At 42.1% G+C, this 12,343-nt stretch overlaps 1 protein-coding gene across 2 annotated transcripts in view; it reads left to right on the forward strand.

Moving 5' to 3' along the window:
- Nucleotides 1–3,113: 3,113 nt before the first annotated feature.
- SPTLC1 (serine palmitoyltransferase long chain base subunit 1) overlaps nucleotides 3,114–12,343 on the forward strand; it is a 37,923-nt gene continuing 28,693 nt past the window's right edge. For both annotated transcript variants that reach the window (XM_074812248.1, XM_074812249.1), the window contains exons 1-2: nucleotides 3,114–3,212; nucleotides 4,758–4,865. In XM_074812248.1, coding sequence (XP_074668349.1) covers nucleotides 3,153–3,212; nucleotides 4,758–4,865 — 168 coding nt within the window. In that variant the 5' untranslated portion in view covers nucleotides 3,114–3,152. The remainder of the gene's footprint in view (nucleotides 3,213–4,757; nucleotides 4,866–12,343) is intronic.

A 12,343-nucleotide genomic window follows, 5' to 3' on the forward strand; every position in this document is an offset into this window, starting at 1 on the left:
AACATCTTTCTGCTTCTCACTAGGAGTTGGGACACAGTTTTTGGGCTTAATACCAAGATTCCAACTGACTTTGGACATCTTCTGTGTTTGCTGCCAGCATCATCTTGGTTGAGCATCAGGTTTCAATACAACAAAAACTAAAAAAAGACTAACTAGTACTATCCTGCTATTCTCCTTGCCAGTACAGGATTGCTTTCCCAACACTTGAATTTTTTTTATTATTTTTTGAGAGTAGCCACAGAACCAACAAGTAACAACTCACACTAAAAACACAATAATATAAGCTAAGCTTTCACCACCTAGAATGTGTGAGAATGGTTATAAAGACTCCCTCATGTCCCTAATCTCCTCAGCCATCATCCCCCTTCTGTGTGTGTGGTTGGAGGAGGCAGGGGGGAAATGAATGACTCTTAGGACCTATTTCTACCAGTTCCCAAATTTCTGTTCCCACCTTCTCCTCCATGTGCATATCTTCAACACAGCAACGGATGTAACATCCAACACAGTAGGATGGCAGAAACCACCACCATCCCCACACAGTTATGCATCACTTCCTACTGCCATTCTCCCCCCTTCCTAGTTGATAAAGTACCAGGCTGAAAGGAACTGGGGGTGAGACCCAAGAGTGCAGAAGGAGCGTGCACATCATTCCCTCACTTCCACTTCCAGCTCCTACTATCTGTCTCATACTCAACAGAGTAAGAATGAAGAAGCCAGAGAAACAGGTAATAGAGCAAAGAGGACTGAAGATAACTGGCAGTGGTTACCTCTGTGATATTTAGGAAATATAAAATTCCTGATAGCCATACCAAGTCCCATTTTTATGCTTCTGGAGTGACCAGAGAACAGCTGTAGATAACTGGCATGCCAGTGCTGACCATGTGGAATTGAACTGGGAATTCAAAGCAGGGTGTGGGAAATGAGTGGGTTGGTGAGGAAGGTCCAGAATAAGAGGAATACTGTGCAGCTGGAGGATATGGGGGAAAACAAAATTCAGCACTTCCAGAGCAAGAATTTCCATAGGGCACTATCTCAATAGCTTTTGTCAGGACTTTTAAGTTCAGAGGTAGCCTCAAGATGTTTTTCCTCTCCTCTTTCTTTGCAGCGGTAAACTGCCATTGCAGATGACTTCTCCCTTCACCTCCTCCTCTTTTTTGCTGTCAGAAGTACAGCAGCCTTAAGTAATTAGCAGCAGTTGCCTTGTGTTGGAACAATGAAGCTGCTGAACAATAGGGATAGGCTCGTTATTATGAGAGACCCAGCCCTATGATAATCCAGACCAGGAACTCCGAATTCACTGCCAGAAGACTTACTGGTTAGTACGTTATTAACTTCACTGCATTTCAAGCTGGAAACAATTCATCCAGTGTTTCACAAAATCAGTTTCTTAGTCTCCCAATCATACACATGTATGATAAACTTTGAAATGCAGAATCTGATGTTGAGAGCAAGAGTGTAATTTAATTTGCAGCCCACCAAGACAAGTTATGTGGCCCACTCATCTAGGGGCAATTTGGGACTGGGATGCATACCAGACACATTCTTTGAGGCTGGTAGTGGCAGCCATTTCCCGAGAGCCCAGGACCCCTCTCCAGCACAATGCAATGTCCACAGAAGTACTTAACAACAAACAATAATCTTCATGCAGCTAAAAAACACAAGGGACATTTATTGTCTCTGTCCCAACTTTTCCGATAGCCTCAAACCACATCTTTTCTCTTTCCTGTGTAGAGCCTGGAATCTGGGGAGCGTATCATTAAGTTCAGAAACTTAGGGAGAAGATTATTATGCATTTCAGTCAGCATGAAATTGCAGTTCACAGATTTGTGACCATCTGCTACTGTAAAACTATAACTTACTGTTTGCTTGTAGTTAGCCACAGCACCCAAGGTTTGCACTATCACCTGTTTAATCAACTGCTGCCCCAGGTTCCTCTCCTCTAACCATAGTGAAGACTAGCGAGCGAAGCCACAAGGGGTGCAGTTCCATGGTGCTCTCCCAGAAGACCATCAGAAGCCCTCCACAGTTTACCTTCAGTGAAGCAGCTCCCAAACATCTCCTTTAGTGCAATGTCCTTCACTCCCTTTTCATCAAACACTACCTCACTTCCCAATCAAACCTCTTCACAGCTCCCCTTCCCCTCCACTGCCTTTTAGGTAGTCACTTAAGTCCTGCGCAGCTGTGCACAGGGACTCAGTCACCTCCCCACGCTCAGGTGCATCTGTGCAAGGTCTTCACCATTACTCTTCATGGGGTTTCTCTCCCCATAACAACATCCAGCTGTTATGGCTGCTCACTTTAGACAGACTCTTAAAGCTGTATTTTCTCTTTTTTTCTGAATGTACTTAAAGCTGTAATTTCTCTTTTTTATTTGAATGTTCTCATTTCCACTATACTGTGGTTTTGCTCTTGCTGTTCAATTCATTATCCAAGTATCTGAACAACTGCTTCCTACAGCAACGAAGTCACTAGTTACAGGTACAGAGGCAGAGAGTGTAACGTGTGTTGATGAGGTCCCAAAGCACAGGCCCTGCCCCTCGGCCCTTGCCAGCCTGGGACATCATGGGGCCATGGAAGCCTATGCGTGTGAAAAAAGCAACACCAAGATTACACCAGCACGGTCAACAAACAGGACCGGGTTTGAAATGTAGTGAGGAAGTACATACCAATGCACCCCAGTTTATCTTCTTATGCTAGGTCAATTTGTAGCTAATTTCATTTAACATTGAAAGGCACATTCTTCCCAGTCGGGCCTTGCTCCCTGCTCAGGGCCGCCAGAGAAAGCAGCAGTTTGTGACGACGATGGGGAGCGGCAACTCTAAAGTTACCCACGCAGGAGCACGGGACGGCCAGCCACACTGCCAAAGAAGGCGGCTCTTTATAAGCCGCCCTCGCAGAATTTCAGAAAAGCGGCCCAGGCGCACACACCTCCTCCTCCTCCCGCGCCCTCCCTGGCGGTGCCCAGCAGCCACGCCGCTCCCCGGGCCGCTGCTAGGGCTGCACAGCGGGCCCGCCGCCGCCCGCCGTGACCCCGCCGGGCCGCAGGGGGAGCTCTCTCGCGGGCCGGGGCCTGCTCCCCCGCCCTTGACGCTGGCGCACGGCGGAGGCGACGCCCGGGCGGGCTGCAGAGGCGGAAGCGGGGAGGAGCGGCGATGGCGGCGGGCATGGGGCAGCAGTGGGTGTTGGTAGAGATGGTGCAGGCCTTCTACGAGGTGCGGTCTGGGGGGCGGGCCTGGGTGCTGTCCTGGGCCGAGCTGGGCGCCTGGCGCCCGCCGCCGGGGTTGGAGACGGGGGGGCGGGGGGGGGGGGGTGTGCCGAAGGGATCTCGCCGCCGAGCTGAGCCGCGTCCGGGCGGACGGGGCCCCCAGAGCCCCGTGACTGTCGGAGCTTGGGCGATGGGTGTGAGGGCGCCCAGTCCCTGGGCCGCTGATGTCGGGCGCAGGGAGCGGGAAAGCAAGAGCCGGGCCTGGCGCGGGGCTGGTCACCGGTGAGCCTCGTTCGGTGGCGATGGGAGGTGGTGGCTCGCAGGGTGGTGCAGTGCCTTTCCTCCTTCAAATCGGCAGCTGCCTGTGGGCCAGCTGGTAGCACAGTCTAGTACACTAAATTCAGGATAACTGTAGGCACTGAAAAGCACAGCGAAGTAGTTTGTGTGGACCTCTACTGCTACTATACTATATGTTCTTTAGATGTCATGGTGTACATATGTATTCTTACTATGTTTGGTGAACTGAAAAGTACTCTGATAAAGTCGTTATTTACAGTTTAATAAGCCATAGGACTCCTGAATGGTTTTAAAAGCTTGGGTTCAATTTCCTGTAGTTTTTGGATGTTCCACTTCTCTTGTTGGCAGGTCAGATGCTGCCGGAAAATGTTGATGTGTGGGAGCTCTTCCACTGAGTTGAAGAGGGCATGCACTAGTATGTGTGCACACTTTGAGTCTTTTAAAAGTAGCAGACATCCACAGGGGACGTAGGAGCCTTTCTGAAATGGAATAACTAAACCCATCATTCAAAATTGGTGTCAAATGCTGATGCCGTAACTCCACATCTACTTTAAACTAGCTGTGCTGCCAGAGGAAGCTAACTTTTCTCCCTCCAGGTACCCACAGAGGATAACTTTAACTTGGATATGCTCCCTGTTCTGGCTGGGTGTATATATTCTTAAATATCATGTCCACACAAGAAAGTAAACAACACAGGGGCAAAACTGCTTCTGGTGACTGTGTTGGGATATACCTGCTCAAAGTGCCTGTGAAACTAACAAAAATGGGCTATGAGAACAGGATTAGGTTTCTTTGTAAATAATAGTAGCTGTTGCCGCAGGTGGACTGTAAGTTTTAAGAATGAAGTGGGTGTGTATAGATGATACACACCTTCAGGCTCTCGGGAGACTTCCGCTTCTTGGGAAAGCTTTCTGCCTTCACAGGTACTGGTGGAACCCGTACAGCTTATCTGTCTTTATGCTCAGTATTCAATTGATGTGCATCTGTGGAACTGAAGCTGCTTATCGGTTTAGAGTGTGCCTTGTTTATTAACAACAGAATAAACCAATTCCAACTGAAGTTAACATTTACAAGTAGTAGTTGTAAAGCAATCCACTTTCATGTAATTATAATTTTTACTGACTTAGAAATACATAGCAGCTGATGATCAGCTTTGGGGTTTTTTTGTGTGCTAGTAGAGGCAAACCTGTTACATAGTGTCACACTGCTTCAAATAGAATTCTGTGTAGACTAATTTTCATGCTTATATTTTCAGGCTCCTGCTTACCATCTAATTTTGGAAGGAATTCTAATTCTATGGATAATCAGACTTCTTTTCTCCAAGACATACAAGCTTCAAGAGCGATCTGATCTAACACCTAAGGTATGGTGAAAAAATACTTTTATTTAGAGAAACATTTCATAGCTGTTGATCTTAGCTGTTGAACCACTGCTGCATTGCAAATTGTGGTGTTTTTTCTTAGGATTTCGAAGGGTAAGTTTACTTTGGACTGAGAAGCTGCTTATTGCTTAAAAACTTTAGTTTGTGCTTTTAAAGTAACACTGTGTTTGAGAGTCTGAGAAATAGAACTGATGTGACCATGACTGCTAAGCTGTGAAAAGCTGGCATTAGCTGTGCTCAATGGATGGCTTTGTTTTAAAAATGGAAACTGTACTAAAAAAACCACGCCAAACAAAATGAAGTATAAGAGTGTAGAGAGTAGGAAAATGGTCAATCTGTACATGTGATATCTGTGAGTAATAACTTTGAGAGTTTACAGTGTTAAGTGGATTCCAGAAAACTTTGTAGTTTAGCGGCAGTTTTCTTCTTTTGCAACATAGTTGTCTCAAAAAAAGCTGTAATTGTTTGTGAAGATTGGAATTTCTCCCTGACTTCTGGCTGGAGACTCTCAGAAATGAGTAGTTTGTTTTGAAGATGTCCCTGACCAGTTTGTCTGAGACATGGTCTGTAATTGGCTTGATGCACAATGTCAGAGGATGTCATTGGATATTCAAAGGATGATGGGATGCCCTCTCTGAATGTGAAAATCGTGAGGTGAACAAGGACACACTAATTTTTCTCAGTCAAAGATAAACTATAGTAATGTATTGCAATGTGACAACCAGCTTGCGTATGTGAGGAGTTGATCTGAATGGTCTGAAGTCCCAGATAGCAAACAAGCTTTGGAGGAATGGTATCCTTTATGAATGGGATAAAAACACTGGAATTTCTTCGTGGTACCGAGGAAGGTTTGTGAAACAGATTTATGGGTATTTTACCTTGTCATTCCTGTCTATATCATGTGCTTGCATGCTTTTTGATCTTATTCTATCACTAAAGCTGTGCTCCCTCACAGCCCAAGGAAAGTTAACTCTATCCTGGCCGAAACCAGGACAAGATACATGTTAAGCATGTGGGCTCAATGTAATGCATCAGTGAACAGAATGCAGGGACTATAGGCAGGCGCAAGACTGTAAATGTGAGCAGATCTGCAGGCAGTGTCATCTTTTGGGGACTACTTACTAAATGAGCTTAGAGTATTCTAGGGAATACTTTATCGTGTATTTGTTGGAGACATTTAATATTGGAGTCAAGAAGTTAGCTGAGCAGGAATCAAGAAAGGCCTGTTCAGTTTTGTCCTTGGAAGGATTTGAATTGATTCTGGGATTCTTGAAGTTTACTGCCTCTGGTAAGAATACAGAGGAGGAGAGAACGCAAAGGGAAGTCCAGTGTGATGAAACACTGAATGGTCAGGTCATCTAGGAAGACATTCTGCAGCTTTAAAGTAACTTCTGATCGTCCATTCAGAAACTATGATAGTTCCATTTAGTAAAAACATCAGAGTTTTTCTGCATCAGATCGTTTTGATCTCTGGTAATTTGTAGGATAACTTTTTTTCTTTTAAAAGATTCATTCTCTCTGCGGAAGATGGTGGGAAAAGGGTCTTTGCTACTCTTGTATAATTGGTGACCTGAGAAGGCTGAAACCTATCTCTTCCTTACAGAGCAAGGATTGCACTTACAAGGGTTACTAGGAGTTCACTGGCAGGACAGCAGTAGCATGAAGAATAGAAGCATGCAAATACATTATTGCCATGATACTTGATGAGATTTATACAAACTTTACTGAGCTTGAGGGGTGGAGAAGAATGTGAATACTAGCAAAAATCCAAACTGACCAAGAATTGCACTATATGGCTACTGGATACATTCATTCACAGTTGCAGGGCACAGAAGAAAAAAATTGCAAAGTGCTAAGAGCTGTATTACAGCAAATGGTTTAACTTGAGATGTTAAAGACATCAACACTTCTAGCTTTTGGTTACCTGTATCTTGATGGCAAAAAGAATAATACAGGGGAATGTTCTTTTTGTCTGATAGTATTTTCAGGTTCACTGACGATGAAGGAGATTTAAGTTAGTCTAGTTGGCTTTACCATGGACCTCTGAAGATGGAAGCAGTGTTTTCCATAGGAAGAACTGTATTTGGAAGGGAGTATGATGTCTACAGATAGTTTATTGAAAGTAAGCATAAATACAGCAGTGAAGTGAAAGTGTCAGTAAGTCTTCTACAGTTGGAGGACTTAAACAGACTGATACATCAGAGGTGTGGAGTGATTCCATCTCTTTTTCTACAATGTAGGTAATTGCTGTGAAAAGAACTTATTTATGTTGTGTAGGGGAATAGCTGTGGGGAAGAAAACACCCCACCTTAATCTTCACTAGAAATCCACAGAGAGTTGACACTGGTCTGTGTTGGGGGTTAACCCCAGTAGGCAGCTAAACACTGCACAGCTGCTTGTTCGCTTTCTCCCCCACCCCCTGTTGGACAGGGGAAGAGGAAAGGAAGAGTGAAAGCAAGAAAACTTGTGAGTGAAGATAGAATTTTCAATAAACAAAGGAGAAGTGGAAAAAGAGAGAAACAAGATGAGCGATGCAAAGGCAATCGCTCACCACCTCTCATGGGTGGACCAATACACAGCCAGTTCCCAAGCAAAAGATAGCTAACTTCCCTAAACCCCCACTTTTCCCTTTTATTGTTGAACATGATGTTATATGGTGTGGAATATCTGTTTGTTTAGTTTGGGTCATCTGTCTGATTGTGTCCCCTCCCAACCTCTTGTGCACCCCCCAGTTTATTCACTGTGGGGGCATAGTGAGAAACAGAGGGCCTTGACACTGTGCACATGCTGTTCAGCAAGACCTACAACAGTAGTGTGTTATCAGCATTGTTTTGGTCACAGATCTAAAACGCTGTGCTACCTGAGCTGCTATGAAGAACATTAACACCATCCCAGCCAGACGCAGTATGGTCTGTTTCATACAATATGGGATTGCACACAGCCAGGCTTCAGTGTGCATGTTGAGCTGCATGTAGTAACATGCCAGCAGTTCAGCAAGGAGACTGCTGACTTGCCTTCTGTTTTGTTCTAGTTTGATTCATGCTGTGGTGTCCAGTCTTTACCACACCATAAAGAAATACTACGTTGCTCAGGTACAGACGCTGGAAATAGGCCAGCTCAGGAAGTGTTGCTCAGGCACTCCTTTATGTCAGCCACTCATGTACTGATACTTGGAGTTTCTCTGTGAATTATGGTTGGGAATGCTGCCAGAGCAGAGCTGGCTCTGCATAATAAATACTGCTGAAGAATACCACTATTGCACAGCCATCTTGATGTGATCTGTCAGGACCAGTATATCCTGGGGAACCAGAGGTAGATGATATATTGTGCCACGTAGTGTACTTCAGAGTCACACTTCCAGAACAGCGAAGAAATCCACTCCAATGGTGGCTTCTGGGTTTAGTCAAATGTACAAGAGCGCTACAAAATCAGCTGCAGGAATCAGCTTTCAACTGTCTGTCTGTCATCCTTTAATAACAGTGTTTGTAGGTATTCCTGTTGGTTCTATTCCAAAACAGTGTAATCTCCCAAATCATTAACTAAAAAGGTAGAGTACTTCTCTGTGTCTATAAGTTCCTGATAATTTGGGATTTTGAGAAGTAATAAGTCTGTGGCCAGAGAGGGTTTTTTTTACCCAAAATAAAATCTACAGAAAAGCAGCAAAATGCCACTGAGGACTGGAGTGGACTGTGGGAGATTGTGTGGCATCATTTAGCTACAAGCTCACTCTCTGAACAACCACTTGTGTGAAAGGAAGGTGCCCTCCAGATGTATGTGTCTTTCACTCTGCGGTAATATAATACTGAGCTTTTCTCAAAATCTCTGAAGTCCTGCTGGGAACCATGTCTTACCATTTGTGGGTGGGAGGAATAGTTGTTTTCTTTGATTTTAGAATTTTCACTGCAGTAGTAGCATGGGAACAGTTTTATTAGAGCGATACTGGTCAGGAGTCTGGAAAGTTCCTGTCAGAGACAGGATGTTTAATGCGTGTCTGAGAAATACTGTAGGCCATAAGAGCACTTTCTTGCAGGAACAGCATTCAGAGATTGATCAGATGTTGCTCTACAGGGAAGAGCAGATGTAGTCTGTTCTTGTAAAGGTTTTTAGTCATTTTGAGCCAAGACTCTTATGTAGGTAAACGTTCTCTTAAGTGTTAGAGCAGTTTGAAAGAGAGAGATTTCTAACTAGTATGCCCGTTGTTTGGGCCAATTTATGCTGTGCTGATATATGATTCTATAAATACCATGAAATTAAAGACCTGTTATTTGAGGACCAGGAAATAAAAAAAATAGAGATAATATTTGGATATTGACACAGGTGTGTGTATGACACTGTTTCCAAACACTAGTGCTAGCTAAGTACTGTCTTCATGAACATAATTGCTACCTTTTCTTAAAAAAAAAAGAGTCAACAAGGCTGCTTATTTAAATAATTTGGGCTGGATGTGTTTACACCCAAGTATTTCTCTTACCAAGGTATCTGACATTTAAAAAGTAAAAACTACAACCAAGGAAATAAACTATACAAAACTATTTTATAGATAGATGTATATGTGTGTGTATAGATAAATATATTTTAAAAGTTTATATATGCACAAATTTATAAAATAAATGTGTGTCATTTATAAAAAATACTTTAAACATTTTATATCTTATATTTTATGTATATTTTATATTAGCCATAAAATTAAAATATATACATTTTATATTGATATTTATGTTTATATAAATTAAAAAGAATTATAAAAAGGAAGGAGGAAGAGCTGAAAGATGAGTTCACTTACATTACAGCCAAAGAGAGTGGAAATTGAAAGTCTTGAGTTCATTCTTTTCATCAAGTGGATATTTTCATTACAGTGAACTGAAGAGAAGTAAGTGCATCAACTGTATATTGAGGATGTTACATTGTGAATTAAAATCTGGTTTCTTTATGTGTTTGAAAGCTAACATTTTTATTCTTGATATTGGTCTGATATTTGGTGCCTATTTAGGATGTAGAAGGTAAAAGTGCTGTTCTGAATATGGGGTCACTGCATGAAAGCCTGCTTCTGCTCTGTCTTTTTGGTTAGAGGGAGATGGTCATGTTTACCGTGTAAATCACCAGAAGAGGCCAGTGTACTGACATATTTGGTGAAATGAAGGAGGAAGGGGTATGGACGGTCTCGTCTGCAGAGTGTATGGCCATTTTAGATTGAGATTGGTACTCATTTTAATCACCAATATCTCCAATCCCCCACCATAATAAAGGAACTTCTATCACAGAAGCTTTAGGTAAACTACTACCTGTGCTAAATTCACATGGAAATGGAAGACATAAGATGTGAAGATGCAGTTGTTTGTTGTTTGTGTTCCTGTGTCCATCAAAAAGCAAAACACCATGTAAAGGATGACGAGAATCAGTGTGAGCTAGAATTAGTGAAACGGTGTTGTTTGAAGTGAGTATTAGTCTTCTCCTGTATATTTTATTTTGTGTTAATAAAATAGGATGTTGCCACATCTCATCTATGGCTTGTCACCTGTGCTGTTAGTTTGTGTGCTGCAAACATCTCAAAAAGAATGGAAACTTCTTACAACTTAGTATGAATGGGGGAGAGAAGTACTAATTAGGAATTGTTCATTATGTTTTTGTTCATATATCTTAACTGCAATTGTATTATGATAATTTACTGTAGTTACAGTGTCCTTCTATAAATACTATTTTTTTTTTCTGCTAGACTCCATGGCAAAAATATTTTAATTAAATTTGTATATCAGTTGCTAAGCTGCTTGGTGATATTTTGTACCCTTAGTTCAAAAAATTAGACTTAAATGAAAAAGCTAAGCACATGCTTGCACAGCTTTAATTCTGCCCTCTTTGCCTGCTCTGCATTTGAACTATGTTGTATAAAAGCTGTACAAATGTTCTTTGCATTCAGATCTTAAACAGAAGAAACACCATGCTTCCCAGGTCCTTCCCCTGTAGGCATTCGATGTCATCTAATGCTTTTCTTATTTATCTTTCCATAGCTGCCAGTCTGCACCACTTCTCACCTGATACATTCTGCTTCCTAATTAAAACAAAAAACAACAAGAACCAAAACAAAAAAAACCCCTGACCCAGTGCCTAAAATGCACACAAAACTGTTGATGCAAGCTACACTGTACATCAGGGATTTGGGCCTTTCAACAATGCATGAGCCTACATCCTGCTTGCCGATTTTCAGAAGTCCTTTTGAACTCTTGTGAAAACATGTAAGATACTACTAGGCAACTGTAACTCAGGATATGGTTTCCCAGTAGTGTCAGTCAATCTGGGTTGGGACTGCTTTGTGGGATGTAGTTTAGCTGTATATCCATCCTGCTTTTCCTGAGTTAAGTTTTCATCCGGATCATTTTTCTGAACAAGATTATTGTCAGGTTTTGTATCTGCCTATGCCAACACAAGGAACAGGAATGTATTTGTGGCTGGGAGAGGACTACTGTAGCAGATGCTGTTTTGCAGTGCTGTGGGTCAGCACACTTAGTGTTAAATTGTCCTTTTTTCTTTTTTTTCCCAAATAGTATGGTAAAGAGATGCATACTAGTACGTGTTCTGAGACAAGGATGGAATTGCCACTTTCTGGCTTGGATCAATGGAGTTTAGCATTCAGGGTTATGGTTGTGGTTCTACTCTGAGATTAACCTGGATTTGGGTACTAATTTTCCACCATATTGGTGCTGTGTTGCACGTTAATCTTTATAGGATATACTGGCTGGTAATCATCTCCCATAGGGTTCTTGAGGTATTTGCTGAGTCATGTCAAACATGAGCTTTGATAATAGAATGCAGTAATGAATAGTAGTCAGTAGTATTTACACAGAGCTTAATTTATTACTGTTCTGTTCTCTGGTGCTCAGTTATCTGTTTGGATTTTTCAATCGAAGCATTAAAATCTGCTATTTGACATGCTGTGAATGGCACTAGTACGGAGTGAATTAATAAAACCCCCTACTGTAATGCTTTTCTTAATATGTGGAACAGCATTTCAGCGCACACACAGCTGTGTGCAAGGCTCCACCTGGGGCCTGTCCTACCGTGGCTAAAGAAACTAAGCACTTTTTCTGACATAAGTGTAGCCCTTTCAAAATACTGAATATCTTCAGTTCTGTTGCACATATTGATGGCACTTTATTTCCTCTAAAATATATGCCCCATGAGTTAAATTTCAGTAAGAAATCTAACATGAGAAAAATAAAAAAGTATTTAAAGTGCATCTGCAATATATTAGAAACACAAGGGACTATGCTCACATAAAAAGGATCTTTTCTGAAATACAGGCCTATTGAAATTTCCATTTTGAAATCAACCTTTATGGAGCTCCTGGGATATTAATTAGTACTCTGGAAGTACAAGATATTAATTAGCTTAGTAAAAGGAAAGTGATGAAAATGCAGGAGACTAATTGCATGTAGTTTCCATTGGATGGTTTCATATCTTAATTT

This window comes from Strix aluco, chromosome Z, assembly GCF_031877795.1.
Source record: "Strix aluco isolate bStrAlu1 chromosome Z, bStrAlu1.hap1, whole genome shotgun sequence".
Taxonomy (NCBI): Eukaryota; Metazoa; Chordata; class Aves; order Strigiformes; family Strigidae; genus Strix; species Strix aluco.